Source organism: Theropithecus gelada, chromosome 10, assembly GCF_003255815.1.
Source record: "Theropithecus gelada isolate Dixy chromosome 10, Tgel_1.0, whole genome shotgun sequence".
Lineage (NCBI taxonomy): Eukaryota > Metazoa > Chordata > Mammalia > Primates > Cercopithecidae > Theropithecus > Theropithecus gelada.
Window position 1 is genome coordinate 86,580,404 of NC_037678.1, and position 24,844 is coordinate 86,605,247.

At 36.2% G+C, this 24,844-nt stretch overlaps 1 protein-coding gene across 6 annotated transcripts in view; it reads left to right on the top strand.

Annotated features, from left to right (window-relative positions):
- Window positions 1-24,844, top strand: part of MACROD2 (MACRO domain containing 2) — a 2,143,045-nt gene that overhangs the window by 1,255,485 nt on the left and 862,716 nt on the right. For all 6 annotated transcript variants that reach the window (XM_025399153.1, XM_025399154.1, XM_025399155.1 and 3 more), the window contains one exon: window positions 7,609-7,730. In XM_025399153.1, the coding sequence (XP_025254938.1) occupies window positions 7,609-7,730 (122 nt within the window). The remainder of the gene's footprint in view (window positions 1-7,608; window positions 7,731-24,844) is intronic.

Below are 24,844 nucleotides of genomic sequence, written 5' to 3' on the forward strand. Positions count from 1 at the left end.
GTGAGTGACAGGGCACAGCATTATTATGCAGTCTGTTAGATGGACCGATTATGCTTATGAATACAAGAGTGGAGTGAATGAAAGCAATGTGTAATTGATTCTACACTTGGTCTGACTGTTCATTAACAGTTTGAATGTAGCACAGTTGCTTCTCAAATGGAAAATGATGAGAGCAACCTATCTGTACTCTCTCATTTGTTTTAAAATTCATTATGCTAATATTTTTTCACAGAATGTTTTTGCTGCATTTGTTTTGCCAAGGATAAGTCTGATTGAATCTTTGTAAATAATTCTACTGCTTTCAATATTTATTTGGCATTTCAATCACATATTTTTCAATTTACACTTTTGGAAATAAAAATAGGCTCTCCTCCACACCTCCTTCAAAGAAAACCTTCTATCCTATCCTCCTTTTCTATATAATTCAGACTAATTTCCTAGGATAAATAGGAGTGGGGGAGTGCAAGGTGGTGCGGTAGTTATCTCTTCAGAACAAAAAAGCTGATTTACAGACTGATTGATTTCAGAAATAGATGAGCAAAAACAGATTCCATTTGTCTTGCCACACTTTAGTCTGATGAAGCACAAAAGGGCCTGCCATCTCATTTTCCATAGCTCTTCAAGGGGTTGCATTTGAAATGTTGATTAAATGTACAAATTGCATTGCTGTTTTCTTGGCTTTCCTGAGTGCTATAGGAGAGGGCTTCAATGCACAAAGGCTGCTTTTCCTTTCTTGAATGTGGAGCTAGACACTTTAGGGAAATAATATCACTTTCACCGTTCATGGGACGTTATGATGCTGATTCTGTGACAGCCATGCCTGCCCTTTCCTCTGTCCACAGGTTCCTGCCACATTATAAAGCAAAAGAACTAAACCAGCACTGTGCCAGTCATTTCTGTCTAGGGGCAACAATTGCATTCATTATTCCCAAACTAGCTTGTGTTTACAATTAATACTAATCTCATATTTCAATCTTTGGCTACCTCAGATTTTTATTAAATTAGCAGTTGACTGATTGAGATAATAGGTCTGAGAGCTCCATACTGGTAATAATTTTAATCATCTCAGCCTCTTCTCTGATTTCTTATTTATCTGCCACCTGACTTTGTAGTTGGCACTCACCAAAATAAAGTGCCAACTGGCTGGGGCATCCTGCATTATAGCTGTTTTAAGATATGTCCAAAATTTTTTTACTGCTCTTCCCGTCAAGAGGTGAGGTCTAGGTGCCTCCACCTGAAAAAATGTGAGATCTTTCTGACAGTGGCAACCAATAGAATATCGTGGTAGTGATGCTGTGTGACTCCCAAGACTGCGTTATAAAACGGCAACATGGCGTCCACCTGCTGGTACACTTGCTCTTAGAGCCCTGAGTTGTTGTTTAAGTTATCCAACTGCTCTGAGGCTGCTGTGCAGTGAGGAAACCCAAACTAGCCCACATGGAGAGTCCTTGAGACCACATGAAGAGAGAAAGATGCCTATCCAGCCTTTGGCTCCCACAGTCCTCCACTGCTCCAGTGCCAGCCACCAGTTGACTACAACCAAATGAGAGACCCCAAGCCAAGCCCCCTAGCCAAGCCATTGCAGAAGGTCTGACCCACAGAAGCCAAAAGAAATAATAGAATGCTGGTTGCTGTGTTAAACCACCACGTTTTGTGGTAATTTGTTGCATATTGCAACAAATCTAACCACAAAACTAACCAGAATTTGCATGTATACAAGCATGAGGCTAAAGTAATGAGATTCATGACAAACATGCCAAAATGTATATATACAAATGTATGCCATTCATTTCTTTCAATAAGCAGTCACCTTGAGAGGAACTTACTCATAATCATATTGTTACTGACTGTGATGTTGTCATTGTGATGCTGTCATTATCTCCCCACATTGATCTCTGACTTTGGGCACATTATTCTGTCTCTCTGGGTTCCTTGGAAAGTAGGCATAGATTAAATTTTTACATAGTCTTTTTTTAATCTCTAAAAATTCTTGACAATTTTTCAAAATTCTTTGGTTGTTGAGATAACCAAAGGAGGAGCATAAGAAGTATGCTCTGGCCTGGTGCGGTGACTCACGCCTGTAATCCCAAAACTTTGGGAGGCTGAGGTGGATGGATCACTTGAGGTCAGCAGTTCGAGACCAGCCTGGCCAACATGATAAAACCCTGTCTCTACTAAAAATACAAATATTAGCTTGGCATGGTGGTGCATGCCTGTAATACCAGCTACTCGAGAGGCTGAGGCAGGAGAATTGCTTGAATCCAGGAGGCAGAGGTTGCAGTGAGCCGAGATTGCACCACTGCACTATACCCTGGGCAACAGAGCGAGACTTTGTCTTAAAAAAAAATATATATATATATATATATATATGCTCCTATATATATATGCTCCTATCCTGTGTTACCACTTTAAGGGATGTCACACTCAGTTTGCATATTAAAATTATAGTAAAACTTTAATAGTAGATGCTAGCCATGTAGGAAAAAAATGCCTTCTTGTTCATCATTTAAACCCTATGTTTATCTGAAAATAATTTTTTTAATATAAAGAAATTATTGAGAGTAGGAAAATAAAAGAAAGATATACCTAGGGGAGTCATTTTGTTAAATTCCTTGAAATTATATCGATCTTTTTCTTTAAGAGTATTTTTATATGTGTAATGATATAAGCTCATCTTTGGAAAGCACATTAATGATCTTTAATGTTACAGGGATAGAGTAAATGGGATTCAGGAATATGGATTAATAAATCATATACTCTTTGTTTAAATGTTTTATTTAATTTTTGAATAGCTAATATATTCACATAACTTGAACATCAAAAAATAAAAGCAGTGAAAAGTTTCCTCCCCATATTCGCCCCCATCTTTCTAGTTTCTGTCACTCCCCTAGTAGGTAACTGTTGTTATTAACTGCTAGTTTATCCTTCCAGAGATGTTTTATGCATGTAACTAAAACAAACCTGTATTCTTCCCTACATTGGTAGAGGAGGTTTTTTTTTTAACACTAATGGTAGTGTGCTTTTCTGAATTTTATTTTTACATTGTAATGTATCTTGGGTATCTTTCTGTATGCATACATGAAGGCCTTCTTTGTCTGTTTTACAGAAGGGTAATATTTCATAGTATAAATGAACCATCATTTTACTAACATCGTTTAGTTTGTCCCCTATTGTTGGACATTTAGATGTTTCCCATCTTGCCTTATTACATATAATGTTTCAGGGAATGGCCTGTGTAAATACTATTCTGCATATGGACAAGTATATTATCTTTCGGATACTTTTCTAGGAATAGAACTGCTGGATCAAAAGAAGTCTACGTTTGTAATTTTGTTAGATATGATTAAATCATTTTCTCTGGGGATAGTGCCAATTTGCACTTCACTGTATAATCGTGTTTGAGAAACGTGAACCATGATTGATGCTCATTTATCTGGACAAAAATAAATTAGACTTCTTAGAATCTGTAGCTCAGTTCCTGTTAGACATGTACAGAAGGAAATGCACTGGAGAGCTGAAAAAAAAAATGCTCTTCTGATTTATTCCTTTTTTTGACTTTGAATACTGAAGGCCAAAGAGGAGAGTGACTTGCACAAGGTCACATAGCTGATTAGTGACAGATCTGGGACTTATAACCTGTAGTCAGATCTTAGAATTGGTGTTCTTTCCACATGAGTAAAGAGATGATAACTTTCTGTCATTCCTGCCTGTGTGCTGAGGATTCCTTGTATGCTGCTGTTGACGATGACATTTACCATTTCTTGAGCCTTCCTATGTATATCAGACTTTGAATTTAATACTTCTGTTTACATTATCTTATTTATACCAAGGGATTCAAAACTCATGTGCAAGATAAAGCATTGTCCATAGACTTTGCATCCATGTGTATTACATATATATGTCCACTATGAAGATGCTACTGTGTTTAATAAAACATAAATCAATACAAAGCATCATTAAAATTATAATAGCTCTTTGTCTCTAACATGTTCTCAATGGATTTTGAAACTATTATTGTGAATAATTAGTCATGATATTTTGATATTAAAAAGAATTCTTAGAATCAGTGAGCTGCTTAACCATGTTTAAGATCACTTTTAACTGCCCAGATATCATTCTATTTTCCATCCATCTCTATTATAAGGTTAGATATTAATAATGCTACACAACACAGAAGAGACAACAGAGATAATCTAAACAGGAGATTTATTTTACAGATAAGGAAAAAGGCAAGGACCACTGAAATGAAGGGTTTATCTAAGACATGATGACTAAAGGGCTGGAGCAGGAACTCAAAGACAGGCCTCCTGACTGAATTTTCTAACAGAAAACGAGAAACTCAGTGTGGAGTAGTTACTCATAAGTACTACGGACAATTACAATAATGAAGGAGATTTCCTGTCTAGCCTCATATTGATTCACCTCCAGCTTTGTGGATCTGAGAGGTCATCATGTTGGTCGATAATAACACTTGATCTTGGATGCTGTAAATTCAATATAGAGCATAAATACAAAGATCAATATTTTAATGCTGAGGAGGCTCATTTATTGCCTGTTTATCCTCAGACCTTTAAATGAAATGGAGAACTAAAGAAATGCAAGGAATAATTTTTCCCAAATTTCATTTAAGTTTTGTAGATGATGATGACTAAAGGACAGCAAAGGAAAAGTTTATGATGTCACTATTTCCTACACTTAACGGGCTTTTCTCGCTTTCTCTTTCTCTGTTTCTCCCTTATCCCTCCCTTCCTCCTCCCTCCCTCTTTCCCGTCCTCCCACCCCGCCCCCGTTAATATCTCTAAGCTTCCTCTTTACTTTGCTCAATGTCTTTTATGACTCCAGATAAGAGGCACTTATTCTTGATCTTCTCCATCCACAAAATAAGAGAACCATGGTCATGTCCCGTTGTTCTTTCGTATATTAAGTGTTTGATGTTTAGAAGCAGTAGGGAAGGGGGTAAAAAGCATAGACTTTGCCTTCAACAGTGGGAACAAGAGTGCCAAAATGGCCCTGGAACAACATTTCCCAAAGGTAAAATTGTGGAAATCTAGTCCTATGAAGTGTTCTTCAAAGTACAGGTTTCAATCGTCAACTGGATTTAGGAAACAGCATTTTGTATTCTCCTCCTGGAGATGCGCAACTCCTTATGGCATTTTAAATACCCACTGAAGTCTTGCAGTAAGGTAACTGGTGTGATATAATGTCACCTTTTTTTTTTTTTTTCAAATTTAATTGAACTTTAAACCCATATCATACCGAACCCATTTGGGGAAATGCTGCTTTAAAGAATTGTGTGTTATTCCAGTTCAATTTTTCTGCCATTTGTATCCATTAGAAAACGTAGAATATCATAGTTGGGTATAAATAACAAGTAGCCACAAGGGGGGAAATAAAGTAAGGCTAAGCACAATCTCCTTCCTTTATGGATTCTAACATTCACTAAAGAAACTAAAGTACAGTATTCATATATATTTACTATGGTACAGGACTTGCATTGCTTGAATTTATGCAACTCTTGCTTGTTACTTTTGTTCCAAAAAAATGATATCACTGTGTGCTATTTTTTTTCCTGAGTGCACCTCAAGCCCCTTCATCCTTCACTTCTATATTGTAGTGGTTCTCACTTTAAAAGTAAGTTTACCTGTGAAACACCATCTGCGTGAGTTTATTAGTAAAGTTTTGTATGCCTCCTTTGATCACATGAGCCCCTCTTTAATATCAGCTGACAAGGGTTTAAATACTGTTTCAGAATTAATCATGGAAACCAATGCTTTAGGTCTTTTCTCAAACATCAAATAGTAGTATCAACATTTAGTGGGCAACCAATAGAGATTTTTCTTTTCTTTTTTCTCTTTCTTTTTTTGAGACAGAGTCTCACTTTGTCGCCAGGCTGGAGTGCAGTGGTGCGATCTCTGCTCACTGCAACCTCCGACTCCCTGGTTCAAGTGATTCTCCTGCCTCAGTCTCCCAAGTAGCTGGGATTACAGGCATGTACCACCATGCCCGGCTAATTTTTGTATTTTTAGTAGAGACGGGATTTTACTATGTTGGCCAGAATGGTCTCGATCTCCTGACGTCATGATCCACCCACCTCAGCCTCCCAAAGTGCTTGGATCACAGGCGTGGTCCCCCATGCTCGGCGAGATTTTTCTTATAGTGACTTATTGGCTGATATTCAAATGCCATATGCATTTTTTAACTATACCATATTCTTATTTTTGAATACTTTTATTCTTCTGTCATTCTTGTTGGAATTGAGTGGTACTGATTAGTCAACACAAATAATTTCATTATAATATTCCAATTACATTAGATTGAATTTGTCTTTGTGATCAAAGTTGATTAGTTGTTATGATTTACATCAATGAAATGGACTAATAATTCAATTCACCGATAAGATTGGCAAGCAAGAGTTACAAGGCATTTTCAAGTAAATTTGATTAAAATGTGAGGTTTTTCTTTTACTGTTTCTTAAAATGAGAACAGTCCTCTTTCACTACGTTCCTGAAGTTAAAAGTTTATGTGTGCGTAGAGATTGAAAGAATAGCACAATGGCTTGTTGTGTATATAAAAATATCAAATTTTGTGTTTTTCAACATAAATAGGAGTTGAAAAGTATAGATTGCATTAACATGTTTGAATGTTTTAATAATACAATAAAATAGATAATTAACTATTAACCTATTAAAATAGGTATGAACTATTAGCGTACCTTATGTAGGTGATGATTGGTAGGTTACACTTTCTAAATTGGCAGGAATGTTTTGCAGTTATTCTTCTTAAGGTTATTACTGATTATTAAAAATTCTCGTCTTTTTTTTTTTTTCTTTCAGAAACTTGCTTTTCTTTATTGTGTACAGTGCCTGAAAATTGCCTTACAAGTAAGCTAGGCTAGCACTGGCTCTTCCTTCCCATGTCAATCTAGATGTTCCTTTTGCAGGCAATTATTCCTCAGTTTATTTCCCACCAAGGATTTGTCTTTTTCCAGGGAACCAATTATGTACATCTTTTTTTTTTTTTTTTTTTGAGACGGAGTCTCGCTCTGTCGCCCAGGCTGGAGTACAGTGGCCAGATCTCAGCTCACTGCAAGCTCCGCCTCCCGGGTTTATGGCATTCTCCTGCCTCAGCCTCCCGAGTAGCTGGGACTACAGGCGCCCGCCACCTCGCCCGGCTAGTTTTTTTTTTTTGTATTTTTTTAGTAGAGACGGGGTTTCACCGTGTTAGCCAGGATGGTCTCGATCTCCTGACCTCGTGATCCGCCCGTCTCGGCCTCCCAAAGTGCTGGGATTACAGGCTTGAGCCACCGCGCCCGGCCTATGTACATCTTATACTATAATCTGTGTCACTTGAATCTGACCAAAAACTATGAAACAATTCACTGGTTGGGGATTCCTTTTCACAATTAGAATCTTCCTGGGAAATTGCCTACTTAAGGAGGTTGTGCTACTTAAGATCTTCTACCAGAGAAATATTTGCATCGCCAATGTATTGCTTAGCTTGCTTGTGTCCAGGCTCTAACACAAATACCTAAAATAAACAAAGTATTATTTATGTAAAAAGTGAAAAATACCTTGCTTATCCTCTTTTTCCTTCCTTTTGTATTTACAGATGTCATCCATACTGTAGGGCCAATAGCCAGAGGCCATATTAATGGTTCCCACAAGGAAGACCTTGCAAATTGCTATAAATCATCTCTGAAGCTGGTGAAAGAAAATAACATCCGATCAGTTGTAAGTAATTTTATGGTTTTTATTTCTCACTCTTTTTCAGCCTTTATGCTTTAGAAATCTGTCTTGTCTAAAAAGAGGTAGGAAACCATTTCTAAACTTTTGAGAACTAAGTTTAAGGATCTTAGTAGCCAGTTGGGTAATCATGACTCTCCTCTTTGGTGTGCTATAAATATTTACTACATTTTTCATGGTGTTTCAGAATTTAAAACTATAAAACCCCAGAACTGGATTTATCTTATCAACTTTTTCCTCTTCATTTTGCCACTTACTTTCCTTTGGAGAAAGTAAATAGTGAGGTAGTGGGGTAGTGGCCAGCAGATTTAAAGAAGGAAAATAGCAAATGCTGAGTTTGTTATAATAGTGTGCATTTAATATATATTGGTTGTATGTTTGTGCATTCTGGAGCTATGTTGAATCTCTATCTACATGCATGAGTGTGTGCATGCATTCTCATGCTAGCGCCAGACATGATTTATTTGCAGGAAATTACTCTGTGTATGTATTTTAACCTGAATGTTGTTATTCTTTTAGATTTATTTTACTCTTATTAGACTAATATTCTGTAGATGGTAGCTGGGTATACCACATCTCTTCTAAATTTTATCAGTAGACAAAGGGAGTTCAGAAAATGTGGATCTAATCTATTTCCTTACCAATAGGCTGAGATGAAAGGAATTCTCTTCTAGCTGGATTTGGAGGTATTTACTCACCTGCTTTTCTTTTGCAACATGTTCTACCTTTATTACATCTCAATTACACCAAGAAAATGAAACTATAGAAAAACACACTGTAAATATCTAGTAATAAGTTAATTTGGCTGGAATCCCTTGGTTGTTCCCCCTCCCCCACAAAGATTATAGCCTCGCTGAAATTGTGGGGCAGAGAAATAGTTAAATACTTGATTTCATAGCAGACTGAATAGATCAGCATTGCTTGATAGTTCACAGAAGTAGTGGTTTTATGATCTGCATGAAGAAACATTGAGAAACAGATACATTTAGATAACCCTGGATGGTTGCTATACTTTTTGTGCATGAATGTAATTATGAAGTGCATTTTTCAATGCAACATTGGTGAGTCTGCTTGAAATAAGGAAACTTTTCATGACCTAATTATATAGTCCTTTTTAATCTTTGGATAATTATTAACAGAGCTGGATATTTTATTTATCTCTTTGACTTTCTAAAATTTTGTTTGCAAATGGCTCAATACATAAGATCCTATTCTCTCTTAGAGGTGAAAGCTGAAGTTCAAAGAGAATGGAGCAAAGTATACCACAAGACCAGTTGGTTAATTTTGTTCTCTATAGGAAAATAAGAAAAATCAAAACAGGTATGCACATTTAGGGAATAATTAAAATTTTGTCAATATGGCTTATTGATTTAAAAAAGCAAAAGGCTGAAGTGCTTGGAAAATGGATGTGTAGACAAGTTTCCAACTTGGGAAATATGGATTTTGAGACCTGAGAGAATTTGCTGTCTCTGGATATCACTGGCATCTCTAATGATTTGTTTTTAAAAGCCAAGAAAAAGTAAGAAGGAAGAATTTTGCTAGAAACAGTATAAAAATAACACTCAACCTTTTAATAGAGACAGGAATCTCTATAATTATCTCAAAACAATCATGTTACTCTACTTGCTACCATTAGATAAGGAATGGAAGAATTATGGACTAAGTTAACTTTTTAACAAATGGCATGCAGATAGGCTGAAGTAATACTCTTGCAATACTCTAGTCATTCTTTGATAGGAATTAGATCTACCTTAACATCTTTGATGATTATTTTGAAGGATCAATTACATATTATTTGAATGAAATTAGCAGGTGAGGCTGAGCTGAATTCAACCCAGTATTAATAAATAAAAATGGAGATAGAAAATACACAAAATGTGGGATGAAATGTCCAACGAAATTGATCATCAAGTTCTTGCATGGTAGACTACAGTTGCCATCAAATGTCATGTCTCTTTTACCCATAAAAAAGAAAAGTATTTTTCTTTTCTTTCTCCCTCCTTCCCTTCCTTCCTTCCTTCCTTCCTTTTTTTGGAGTAGATGGGGTTTTCTTCTTTATATGGTATGTCATGTTCTTGATCACCATTAAATAAATAATAATGCCAATGTCATCACATTCTGATTATGTAGAGAGAAATAGAAAACTTTCAGAAACATGATTATGACTGGATACATGTTTTATAGTATAGGCTTGTATTTTGTCAACTTATCACAAAAGATGGTAGAAATGGTTGCTATAAAAAGCCTGGTTATTAGGATGCAAAACAAACTTAACTTGAACTCATTTATATACCTGTCAAAAAGAATTTCTCATAAATCCTTTTATCAGAGTGGCTTAGTGTTTGCTTTGCCACTTATTACTGTGTGACTGTGGACAAGTAATGTCAACATTTTGTAGCCTCGGTTTCCACATATAAAGAATCAGTAAATTACTACTGTTATTGCAGACCTGTCCATCTCATGAGGCTGTTGTTACAGGGATCAGTCGGGATAATGAGTATAAGATAGCTGGAAGAATGGAATTCTTTCAAAAGTATTTGACAATGTTACTTCAAATGTAAGACATTTTCACACCTTGTGATTTGGCAATTTAAGGAAATATCACTTATTTCTTTGATATCTATTCTGAACACCAGAACGCTAGACATTTACTATGTAATTTCTTGATGTTTTTAAACAACAGGGAAATATCCAGAAATAAATTAAATATTTGATAGGCACCACTTTTCTGCTAAGGTTAAACCAAAGGCTTTAGGGTCACAGCACAGGGTCCAACATATGTATTCTTATTCTTATTTTACCAAAAGAATAGATTCTTCAAATGTTTTTAATGAATGTAAGACAAATAATATGATAATTTATTTAATAAATGTAAGACCTACTGTGTACCCCAACATTATCAGGTATCTTCTATGACATAGAGAAAATCTAATGGTTGTTTCCTAACAAAATATGCCTCCACCTTATGACCACCTAGACAAATAAATGGACAAGATCATCATGTCCACTGTTTGATTTGAGAATATTCTGTAGTTCTCTCATCACTTTTAAATATCTTCCCAGAGATGCATGAAATTCCATAATTCATGAGTAATTTAGGATGTTAAGGCATTGTTCTTTCTCTGCAATTTTCCTTTAAAATGCAGATACTCATGAGATTAGTAGATAATTAATTTTCTAATACTTTAATATGAAGAAATTTATCAAATTACTTTTCATGTTGACAGGATAGAGTATGATAAAAGTACTGAGCACCTTAGCCTTAGGGGAGGAGAATTGGAGAAAGGTCTGAAAGGAGATGGAGAAAAACAGAAGAAGAGTAGGGTATAATTAAATTTCACCTACCTCTCAGTTTTGCTAAGAGGAGATCATTTTTGAATAGTGGAGAGGGAAATGTTATAGTCATACATAATTATCTAGAAATAAGATACTGATTTGGGTGTCAGATGTGTTGTGGATAAAAATTTTTACTATGAAAAAATACTACATATTTTATTAACTTAGGGAAAAAATTCATTACATTTCTCTCCTCCATACATTCTTTGTGACAGCTGTTTTTTCATACCTATCCACATTAGCTTTAGGTGGTAAAAGAAAAAAATAAATTAATCAACAAATCTAATGGCTCATTTTACAATGGCATTTCTCTTTTATGAATGATTATTTAGGGCTTAATATCAGGAAATATTTAAATGTAAGATTTTAATCCTGATTCTCCTTCTAATCTTACCATAAATAGTTTCCATTGAAAAAATATGACCAGTCTTTCACGCCTCCTAGACCTAGTCTGTGCAAGTTTCTTATTTCTTCCAAATATTATTCCTTATTGACTCCAAATGTTAAAGTCAGTTACTTTTCTTTAACCATGAGTTACCCTTGGACCCAAAAAATGCAAATTAATTTTTATATATATATATTTTGACAACCTTGAGATTGTTGATGGCAAGATAGGCAAAATTTAAGGCACCACGAAGAGGATAATTAGCAGTCTAAACTGGAAATTGGAGTGTGAATAAAAGTAAAGTTTAAAAGGAGATCAGGGAGCCTACAGATTTTCTCTGTAAAACCTTGGGAAAGACAAAGATATTATACATGTCAGAAAAGAAAAAGACCCAGGTTGAATCCCAGAAGTCTAATGCATGTGACCTGAGGAATGCATAGTCAGATTGGTGAAATCAACCCTCTGAATTATGTTGATTTCTAGAACAACAGTGTGTCCTGAAACAAGGAAACTACACATATGCATGATATCCTTGGCTATATATATGTAAAACATACTAACAGAAATTGTGTGTATTGGTGAAAATCTTGGTGAAACCTCAGGGGTGAGTGTAGGGGTGAAGACAAGAAAGAAAAATTTCTATTGAGCAAGGGCTGGAAAATGAAAATGCCCGATTTTGTATCCATTATCACCATGCACTGTTGGAGAAGATGACAGAGATATTTTCTCATGTATCATGCTGTCTTTATTCTTTTTGTCTGTGAGCATACAACTATTTTGTAATGATTTTTATGTGTTTATCTTGACCTCTATTTCCCTTCTTTTAACATCATGTTCATTTAAAAAAAAACTAATCCATGCCATACAAAAGGGATCACAGCAATTTCTTCTTCTAGAACCAGTTCAAAGGCATAGATTTATATTTGTCAATGGTATTAGATATTCGAGAAAACTATTTTCACTGATGAAATACAATGCACCCTGTCTGACATTCTTCGAATGACAACATGCAATAAAGTAGATGTTTTAGTTTGAAAAAATCATAATCTTGCATATAAGCCAGATTTTACTTAGGTTAAAAATTATTTTCCCATGAAAATAAATAATTAACATAGGAATTTGTTGATTTTATGTGATTATGGGCAAACTAAAACTTGTTTGTTTGTTTAAATGGCGTGTGCTATCTGTGGTTTCCACAGGCATCATGCTGGATGATTTTTTGAATGAAAAAACATTGTAAATTTTTGCTGGTAAGAACCACACAATTTCAATAGGGATCCCTCAGAGCTAACTAATGTTCCCTCCATGAGTCATAGATCTTGAGAAGCAATAGCTTCCAATGGGAAAGATGATGGGCCTACAAGTTCAGTGCTACCTCTAGGCATTGCGGCAATCAAGCAGTTTGGAATTCTGAATTTAGTTGTTTCACTGTAGTATAGGTTTTCATTTTAAGGCGTAACCAAGTGAATCTTATTTTCTTATACAAGTTCCCTTCTGAGAGGGTTGCCATGGCAATGAGTTCTTAGCCTGAAATTCTTAAATGTTGGTTTTGTTTCATTATCTGAGTTTCCATTACAGGCCACATCAATCAATGCAGTTCTCTATTCAAGAACACGTCTGCAGCCTTAAAAAGCTGACCCTTTCATTTGGTACCTCTGCTCCTCCGCCTAACTTGATGTCACCATTTCCCAGACAGCTCTTCATCTCCAAGAACCCTCGTCTACAGGGCTGTCAATTTGATCTTTTCCAGTTTCCTTTTAGGCAATATGTAGTCTTGGTTCTCACCTGTCTCATTTTCTCATTTATAAAGGGTAATACCAAGTCTCTATGTCTTCCCTGATTGGGTTTCCAACAGCTGTGTGACTAACAATACTATTAAAAAGTAACAAGAACAAAGGCACTTTTGCATTTGTACAGCACTCTACAGTTTACAGCAGTACATTTCTATACATCATCTCATTTATTTTTCAAATTCTCTAACTGCTGCCACTGTTACTTTGATTTAGCCAGTGTGGGAAAAAGCTAACTCAAGATTTTTTCTTTCTCCTTTCCCCCTACATTCACCTTTCATAAGATCTCCTTATTGGGCACAGAAGTACACAGGTTATTGTTATTGGGAGTGACAAGTGACAGGACAGGTAGCAGAGGTGAGGAGGAGGGCGGGCATGGAATGATAGTAAATTCACAGGTTGTGCCTTGGAAACAGATAGTTATACAACCAAACCCACATTGACAGATCCTGTACAATTTGTGTCTTCTGATGGCCACACCAGAGAGATGATTTGAGTTAGAGGGTGAATGAGAACAATCATTGAGCCATGAAATACAGTAATAAGAATAGCAAATGTTTCTGAACTCCCACTTGGCGTCAGGCACTGTGTTTTAGTCATTAATTCTCAAAACAATCCTGAGTTAGAAAATGTAGTTTCTTCCATCTTACAGATGAGGAATAGGCACCAGAAGGAAACTGCCTTCCCTATGGCTCAATTCCTCATCCAAGGATATGAACCAAAACCAAGGTGATGCATATTGCGATTCTGTTTCTCCACTAGCTAAGCATTATGTTGATGACTGTAACTCCATGCATTCTGTGGGCTGTTACACAAACCTACGGTCTGTAGGTTGGACCTGTAACACTATTGGTCTTAGCTCAAGTGAGTTAAGGTCTTACCTTGAACAAAAAGTTGAGGTGGGATTTAAACTGAGGTAGTCTAAATCTAGTGGCCTAAACCACTCTGCAGTTCCTTTGTTCTTTGCTCCATTATTATGTGCCTTTTTTTTTTTTTTTTTTTTGGTCTAAGCCAGTGGTTCTCAGTGAGTGTAGTACTGCCCTCTAGGGACCATTTTGTGAGGGTAGTTTTGGGCAATTACAACCACTACGGAGTGCCACAAGCATTTTGTGGGCAGGGACAGGGATATTGTGACATGTGGTCCGGCCAAGCCCACATAGTAAAACTGCGCCTCCTCCCACACAATGTTTTAACGTTTTGCCAGACAGTCATATAAGTGAAACCCTGTTTACAAACAACAAGATACATCAAAGCAAAGCCTCTCTCTCCCTCTCTCTTTTTCGCTGTACACTGGACTATCATGAAAATTAAGAGGTGCTTGTACTTAGTTTGCTTAGAACTTTGCCAAGAGTGCCTGAGAAAATTATGCTACAGGTGGCCACGCCCTGGCAGCAGGAGAGTTTTTCACACCTGTCTGAGTCCACGTTTAGGAAGATTTTTTTCGTAATGATTCTATGTAGTGAAGCAAACATCTTCCTTCTTCATTGCGTGTTCTAGTGTAGTCATGCCCTTGTCTTTACATGTTGAAAATAGAATTTTACTATAAATACTTTCATTTTAAATCATTTTCATATCACACTTATGGCACTCTATTGATTTTTTTAAAAAATCGCTGTGTTTTCATTTGGCTTCCCTTGGGAACAGACCCTGAGCCAAGGTGTCGTGTGCACGTGCTTTCTATAGGAGGCGATGACAGGGAACAGTGCAGAGGAGTGGGGATGTGACGAAGGGAAGAAAAAGCAGCCAGGAGGAGTGGGAGTGTTATAAGTTGGCACTGTGGACAAGTGGGGCTCTGTCTTGCTGGGGAGCTCTCAGCAACCATGTAGAACATGCCTAGAAGTGGTCCCATCTGAGGGAGAAGAAAAGCTGGACTATTTTTTTTTTTTATCTTCCCCCTTCATCAGCTGGCTGAGGGCTGCTCCTGGGTCATTAACTTCCAAGCATTTCTTATCTGCCTCCTTGGGCAGGCAGAGGGAAAAACCTCAGGCAGAGAGTGACAGCAAGGGTATTTGCTAGAAGATGCTGTGGATGGGCATGGGCTAGAATGATGAGAACTGGGCAGATATGGGCGGGGCACTGATGCCTGTTTCATGTGTGCAGATGAGTGTTAATATTGATAAATGTCATTTCTGCATAGCAAGGATACTTTACAAAATATTTGTTATAAAGAGGGTTTGATGAATCTGATAGAATTGAGAGCATTGGTTTAAGTTAAACAGAGTTTCTAATAGAGCAAAGCTGCATTCAATATGCTAAACATAGATTGCTCAAAGATTTTTATTCTTAAAATAAGGCATCCAAATTCTCTGCTTCTTTAAGCATAGTGTGATATAAATGTCATAAAAATGGTAATTGATGTAACTGGCCTTATGTCCTATAGAATGCATGGACTTATGAAAGTGAATGTAATGCTTAGCTAGTAGAAAAACGATATCACATATTGTGTTACCTTAGTTAAAGTTTTTTCAAGATCTCATAATCCTAAACTTTGATTCATCATGCAAATTATGGAAGAATTGGCCACCCAAGGTTGGATGCATGTAAAATTTTCCATCAATCAGAAGACACATATTAGAGGTGAGCAATTTAAGTAGGAGTTTACCTTTGATTTTATTCTAATATAAAGTTTCTTTCAAATTATGTGTTCTTTCAATGATTTGGGAAATATATTGTCATGTATTTCCTTCAAAAATCTTACTTTAGGACCGTGATCAATTCTTTTTGTAAGAGTGTCTGAAACTTTTTGCTTCATCTCATCTACAATTTGAAAGAATTATTTTTAGTCCCTTGTATATTCTGCAGATAGCAAGACTAGCAAGACCAAGAAAACTACATTTAAAATGAAAGTATAAAACATCTCAATTTGGCTGGATTTGTCAACATAATTATTTTCTGTTCTTTTATCAAGCTAGGGAACATTCTCAGGAAAATCATTATGGGTTTCTACAACAGTGTCTTCCAGAGGAAATACTGGCCTAGCACACTGTCAAGGAGAGTATATTACAGTGAAATTTGTATAGAAACAGTAAACAGATTTGCAATGCAAGCTTTCATCTTGAGTGCTTTATTTTTCCCTGACCTGAGCAGCAGTTATTAGATCACTGTATCATGAGGAAATAGTCAATTCAAGACACGGACCACAGAGTCCCAAGCCTGATATTAGGTTTGAACAATTGGGCAATTTTGGCATATATCTAGAGGGTTAATAGTATAGAGCAAAGGCAATGGCTTTAAACTGAACATTTTTTCTTGCAAATGTTCAGATTTTGGGTTTTTTTGTGTTTTTTTTGTTTTTTTTTTTTTTTTTTTTTTTTTTTTGAGAGCAATTGCAATGTATGGAATCTAAGCTATTCTTAAGCTATTGAACTCAGAGACCAAAGGAGAAAGAACAAATAAAACCAATAAAAATTTTAAAATAAAAATAAATCTGTCAGTGGAAAGAAAGCTTTCTTGACTTGTTTATGTACAATTCAATGGAGTTGCAAAGAGGATTTTTTTAATGGGAAACGTGTCACAGATTGCGTTCAAGCTGCACTTTAGCTATTTTTGTTTGTTTGTTTGTTTTATACACACAAAAACACATACCCTTCAAAAATGTGCAAAGTGAAATATTTGCTTTCCTGGATGTCTTTTCAAAGTGTTATAGTTTGAATTTGTAATTATGAATTAAGTTCAGCCATATATTAAACACCTAGATTTTAGTCCATATGAGTAACTTTAGTGCAGTCTCTCCATCTCTTCTGAGCCCATGTTCTGAAAATTTCCCTGCTCCAAGTATACCAGCAGGTAAACTATCCCAGAGGATGCACAACAGAAAAGCTTATAGACAAGATTAAGAGGCATGACTCACATTGACTCAAGGAAAAAGAAGCCAGGAGAAAGAGAGGAATAGGTTAACACACTTAGACTAGGTGACAAATGTGTGGAAGAACCTCATTTTCTGGTTATGCTGTGTTTGAATGCTCTGTCTCTTTACCATCTCTACCCTCTCAATGGTGGTGTGGTTATGAGGACCATAGTTGAGGTTTGAACAAAGGAGCATGGCAGATGGTGAGTGCCCGGGGCCCACTACACATACTTGCTCTATCAGAAAGACACAGGGGCTAGTGCTCCTGGCTAGTATCTCATCAGTTCATTGGTGAACAGCAGGGGGTTTTACCGCCATTTCTGCGCCATGTCAGAGATGTAAAGCCAAATGAGACTATAATGAGTATCACCAATGGGAGGATAATTTGAGGATAACATTGCTGTCCCTCTAGAGGTGACATGATTCATGCTTCTGACCTGTTCTTACCATTCTTTTCCATTTTAAAATAACAATCTTGTTTGTTCCATCCTTTTTATCATACAGCATGTCTTAGAGGTTACTAACTTAGTACTGCATTTAACACAATTCTATGAATCCTGTCTGTATCTCAAAATCTGGTTGCTTAGTTATTATCAACACTTAACAGGAGTTATATATCCCATTTGTTTTTATTTTCTTCTATAGAAGAATTGAATATTCTCAAATAATGCAGCAAGTACCTTACACTGTTTATATAAAATGGGATGACAGCTGGGTGTGGTGGTGCACGCCTAGAGTCCCAGCTACTCAAGAGGCTGAGACAGAAGGATCGTTTGAGCCCAGGAGTTAGTTATCATCGCACCACTGCACTACAATCTCAGTGACAGAGTGAGACCCAGATACCCAGTCTAAAAAGGAAAAGAAGAAGAAAAAGGAAAATGAGATAACATATCAGTAACTTATCATTTTAACTGGGTGATGGGTAGGTTTTATGTATGGACTGATTTGTGTCCCATCAAAATTCATACATTAAATCTCCAACCCCCAGTGTGATGGTATATAGAGATGGGGCCTTTGGGAGGTGAGTTGATAAGGATGAGGCCCTGAAGATGGAATTACTGCTGTGATATGAAGAGACACTGGAGGCCTTGCTTCCCCTCACTCTTGGCTTCTCAAGGATACAGCTAGAAGACAGCCTTCTGAAAGACAGGAAGAGAGCCCTCACAGGGGAACATAATCGTCCAGAACCTTGTTCTTGTACTTTCCAACCTCCGGAACTGTGAGAAGTAATAAATTCCTGTTGTTTAAGCTTCCTGGCCTATGATATTTTGTATGGCATCCAGAGCTGATTAATGCAGTGAGTATGCAGGCATTCATTATACTATTCTCTCTGCTTGTGTATGTTTGAAATTTTCCATAACAAAGCAAACTTAAATGTTTAAATATACAAAAGAGAATGATAAATTGTAACAGTATATACTTCGTAGGATTATTGTGAGGCTATAAAGAAACAATATTTGTAAAGTGCTCAGTAGATTACATAGCTTATTAAAAATAATTTACCTGACAGATATGTTTTAAGTAACTATTATGTTTCAATCACTAATCAAAGTACTTGGGGTATATCTGCCCTTGTGGAGCTTACATTCTACTGGTAGTAATTTTTACTATTGTTATTAGATGGTTTCACATCATTTCTAGATGCTGTGACATTCATTATTATTACATTCTTGGGCAATTATCTCATTACTATTGCATTTTTTTTTCTTATTTTTGTGATTTCTGAATCTTTAAAAAGCTAAGAAGGTGATAGAACTGAGTAGAGATCCAGCAAGTGGCAATTCTATGAAATAGGAATAATACAACCCTCAGTTAACTTACACTCGTAAAAACAGATGACTATGTAACCAGGGCTGTAAGGAACACACAGCAGCTCTTGCTGAAGATCACGTTTTATTGGGCAGTATGATGAATCAGTCAGGAAGCTGTCTTGCAGAACAAGTGAAACATACCACTACATAAAGTCTTTAAAACAATGAAAAGCCAGAAACAGCTTCTCAAGCATTTGATGTTTTTCTATGTAAAAATAAATAAATAAATAAATAAAAGAAATAAATAAATAGGTATTTAGGGCGTTTTTCTCTAAAATAAAAAAAGGAATAGCTCAAATCCATGCTAAATACTTTAAATTCCTTGGGCTATTTGGCTACCCTAGGGAAACAGGGACTTGTAGAAAATGTGGTCAGAAGCATGAATAAGGAATGGGTGACATGTTCTGTTGCTCAGAATAGAACCAATTCTCCATTAGGTTCAGGCTTTATTTTTTTTTTCCATCAATAAAATGCAATTAGATTCTCTAAGACATGTATTAAATATGAAAGAACAGATACTAACTTTATAGTGGAGAAACCCAGCAGATACCACCATAATCAAGTGATCAAGATTAAGATAATCAGTAATGAGATATGTCAACATTATGAACCTCTTGGTATAATGGATTAAGAAGGACACTACATCACTGCTATGGTATTCTTGCCATAGCCATAGTCCAATCATAACCATAGTCTAATCATGAGAAACTATAGGCAGACCTCCAAAGAGGGACATTCAACAAAATAGGTAATTAATACTCTTCAAAACTGTCAAGATCATAAAAGAAAATGAAAAGCTAGGTTTATTCTTCTCATATTGTTATGGCATGATACATTAATTGTTTTTCAAGTGTTAAACAATTCATACATTCCTGTGATAAATCCCATTTAGTTGTGTCATGTAATTCATAATCATTTTTATATGCTGTTGGATTACTTTTTATATAATAAGTATTTGAGAATTTTCACATCTATATTCATAAGAGATATTGGTCTTCAATTTGCCTTTATTGTGATGCCTTTGTATTGGTATTATAGAGTAACTTGAGAAGTGTTATCTCTTCTTCTATTTTTTGAGAGAGTTTGTGAAGCATTTGTATTCTTTAAATGTTTGGAAGTAGATTTAATAACTTCTTAAGCTATCGTAAGAAAACATTTATTTAGCTCATATTTGTGGTATCTAATAAATAGCCAAGAAACAGGATCTAGTAGTACATTATTAAAAATGTAAAATTTAGAAATTCACAGCACATGCATTTTGGTTTTCAAATTAAAAATATTTGCTTACAGGTTTTATTATTTCACAGCTACTTTGCCAAGTTTTCAGGTTGTCTTTCTCAGGAACCACTCTGGGATGGAGGTTAATGTGCAGGAAGCTAATATGGGAATGCTTTTGCAATCAATATATGCAGAAGGGAAGAAGGAAGCAGAATTGGGTAGAGGGAGAAGTTACGTGATGATGCAGTGTTTATGGAGCATTTGGTGACCCGATTGGGAGCTCTAAAGCTGAGATGATTGTTTCAAAATGGTTCCAAGTTGGTGTGAGGAGTCTAGACCTGTACATTCTCAAACAACCAGTTATTGATGGAGGCTGCACCCAGGAAGGAGTGTGATCTTGGAATAAGTAGCTCCTCTCAGTCAAGGGTAATTTCTGGAGAGGGCTAACAGCTGAGGGCTGTCTGCTGGCAACATTCCTTGAAGCTAGGGCACTGTACTGCGCAGAGCCTGGCTGGTGCATCACAGCACAAACTGGGATTCTTAAACTGAGCATGATCCTGCTCCAATGTCCAATGTATTTGACAGTTCTGTATTCTCTCTTGGATATGGTTTAAAATTTAATGGCTCTAGGAAAATAAGAATTGAGGCAAAACACATTGCTTAAAGCAGATGAAAAGGGTAGTAGACTGAGAATTCAGTATTTACTGGTCAGAGAAGACTCATTTTGATCTACATGCACATAATAGAATCGCAGGAAAGTCCTCATTTTTCTTGGTTATCTGGCTCATTTGCAGGAATAACACATGCATGTACACACACACAGGTCAATATATGCAGATCTTAAATAAATATGCAGTGGGGCCAGCTTGTCCTGGTTTATGAGAACTGATTGTTAAATGTCAAGAATTTGTGAGCTGATTATTAAAACACAGGCTTTATTAAAAATTAAATTTTATAAACTTACAATTTAATGTTATATTAAACACAAAGATAATAAGTACTCAATACACAGCAATTCCTAATTACTACATTTTACTATTACCTATGCTCTTTGGTTTATTTATGTCTATTATAGTTACATGATGGAAATACTATATAATGGTGCATTTCTTTGCATCCTTTCCAATTCCATGTTCCGTGACATCATATAGGCAGTATAAAATTTTCCATGTTGAGACTATTTACATGGCAGAAACCAACAAATGCTAAAAATCAGGGCTTGATATACTATTTTGCTGGTTAATGAGACTTAAGAAATCTTGTCAGTGCTATAAACGTTAGAGAAAAAGCACACTAGCCTAGTAAGGTGATCATATTATTACTCGTCGAATAGCAACACCAAAACAGAATCTACTAATTTCATGCATAAGTGATGGTTTTTGTACCTGGACAGCAGGGATACCAGGGGTAGGCTGTCAGCTGCCTACTTTGGGTCTGGAGACATGGAAGACTGTGAGGCGGGGAGTGCCAGTTGGTTTGAGGCCCCACTGCACCCCACATTGCTGTTTTTTATGGTTGAATAGGCAGACACTTCCTTTTCCTCTCACTACTACAAGTGCATCATTCCAGAAGTTATGGTTTGGCAAAAAGGCACAGTATTCCTAAAGAAAGGAGTTCCTATAGCTTTTCTCTGCTAAAAGATCTCAGGATCTGATTTTCTTCTGATATTAGGAATTTTACCTAACTCAACCCTAGTGTAACATTGTTTTAAATTATGGATAATTAAAAACTTCCTTGTTTTAAACAGAGGTAAAGGCACACTCTGCAAACATTTCTGTCTGCATTACCTAAAATGTAATGGATCAGGCAAATGATACAAATTAGGCACACATTTGCCAATATTTTTAATTAGCCTACTGGTTTACTTGCATACGTTTGTTACTGTAAGTTATTACTCATGAGAGTTATTTCAAATTCAAGATCAGCAGAACTCTCCATAAAATTATATACCTGTGGCATTATCACCAAAATATAACATCATAGACTTGCCGTAAATAATTCAGAGATTTGTTGTAACTATTCACCATGATAGTGTTAAAATGAGACATGGAGAATTAGCATTTGAAATGGATAATTCCACATTTATTTCATGCCTTCATTTATTTTACACATTTAACTGCTTTCATTTAAATGGAAGGAGAATCCTTTCTCAAAATTCAATCTCAACTGTCTTCTTTTCAGATTAATGGTTGATTTCTTTCAAATTACAAATCTTGGTTCAACATAAGGATGATGACATATTGCAGAAATACCTTTCTATTGCTTGAAATGAGAAAATATATTTACTTATTTTCTATGACAAGTGAGGGGGATGCTGTTAAGGCACTCAAAATATATTTATAGTATTTCTATTAGAAAAAAATCTCAGGAGCTAATTATGAGGCAAGGCACTGGCAAATCTATTATTGTATTCAAATAACTGTGTGGCAACATTTACAATTTTGACAAATTTGGCTTAAATAATAATTCAATGATGCCCCTCAAGTTTCAAACAGAGACAGTCCCTTACTTATGATTTTTCAGTTTTATGGTGGTGAGAAAGTTATATGCATTCAGTGGAAAACTGTACTTCAAGTATCCGTGCAACCATTCTGTTTTTCACTCTCAGTACAGTATTCAATAAATTACATGATGTATTTCACACTAAATTATAAGCTAGACTTTGTGTTGAATGATTTTGCTCAACGGTTGGCTAATGTAAGTGTTCTGAGCACATTTAAGATAGACTAGGCTAAGCTATGATGTTTGATAGGTTATGTGTATTAAATGCATTTTCAGCTTACCGTGGGTTTATTGGGATGTAGTTTTATCATAAGTTGAGGAACATCCAGATTTGCACTTTTCTAACAGCCTATGTTGTGAGCAGATTTAAAGACACTGTGCTTTGGGACAAATTAAGAAACATTTTGAGAAATTGGATACTTCAGCTTTAGATAATAGTGTGCCTCTTTCTAAAATAACTCATATGCAGCGGCATGAGTAGAAGCGTCCAGATGTAACGAACCATAGGCTAGAATCATGTCCTAAATCAATCTAAAGAACTACAGAAACATGTGCCTTTAATGCCAATATATCATCTTATCTGTTTCAAAGCTATTACTACAATTTAAGTTTAATCTCTTTGGAAACTTTCTGTTAGTATATTGGTATTTTGGTGAGTGTATCATTAAACCATTAACATAGTGAATCGGGTGCTCATACATGAATGTAAATGTGAGTGTATGCGTGTGTGTGTGTGTGTCTGTGTGTGCACTGTGTATCCACATCACTTCCTTTCCCTGAGTTACCAAACCTGAGTTTTTTAGGGGCCAGCGATCCATGCCTTTACAAGACTCTGATGTTGATGTGGTTTTATAATATCTTTGTGGTATCACAGAAAGAAAGTTGAGCTAGAAATCTGAAAACTAATATTTGAGTTTTGGCCTTTCTAATTAATTGCTGTGTAAGCCCATCTTTTTATTTTCTTCTATCAGTGAAACAAGGAAAACAAGATCTTCCCTTAATCAAATCAATGGGAAATAACAAGCGTTAATGAAGATGTTAAAAGTTTGAAACTCTTAACCACGCAGTGGGTGTGTAAGATGGTATAGTTGTGGAAAACAGCTTGGCAATTCCTCAAAAAGTTAAACATAGAATTATGTTATGACCAAACAATTCCATTTCTAGGTATTTACCCAAATAATTGAGAATATAGGTCTGCATATAAACATATACACTAATGTTCATAGCAGTGTTATTATTAATAGTAATAGCCCCAAAGTGGAAACAATCCAAATGTCCACCAGCTGACGAATAAACAAAATGTGACCCATTCATATAAGGGAATATTACTAAGCAATAAAAAAGAATGAAGTACTGACACATGGTACAACATGGATGAATCTTGAAAATGTTATGCTCACTGAAATAAACCGGTCACAAAAGGCCTGATTCCATTTATCTGCATAGGAAATCCATAGATACAGAGAGTAGATTTGTGGTTGTCAGAGGCTGGGGATAAGAGATGGGAATCGGGGAATGGGGTGTGACTGCTAATGGGGTATCTTTTTTGAGGTGATGGAAATGATCTGGAATTAAATAGTGATGATGATTGCATAACTCGGTATTTGAATTATATTACAATTAAATTTTTTAAAAAAAACCTTGTGCTGTAGCCGGGCGCGGTGGCTCAAGCCTGTAATCCCAGCACTTTGGGAGGCCGAGACGGGCGGATCACGAGGTCAGGAGATCGAGACCATCCTGGCTAACATGGTGAAACCCCGTCTCTACTAAAAAATACAAAAAACTAGCTGGGCGCGGTGGCGGGCGCCTGTAGTCCCAGCTACTCGGAAGGCTGAGGCAGGAGAATGGCGTGAACCCGGGAGGCGGAGCTTGCAGTGAGCAGAGATCCGGCCACTGCACTCCAGCCTGGGCGGCAGAGCGAGACTCCGTCTCAAAAAAAAAAAACAAAAAAACAAAAAAACAAAACCTTGTGCTGTTTATTCCAGAGGATTGCTGTAGGAATGAAACAGAAGTGGAAAGTTCTCTAGACTCTAAATCGTATTCAGGAATCCATGCCACTGCATGGTGAAACACATAGGCCTCAGTGTATGCAACTTGATAAGAGTTTGCATGAAAAGTCATCTCTATGTTGGGTCATGGGGGATGTCACATGGAGGGTTATCATCACTCAGAATGCTTGCTGTGAAGAGCTTGATGGAAAAGTTATATAAATT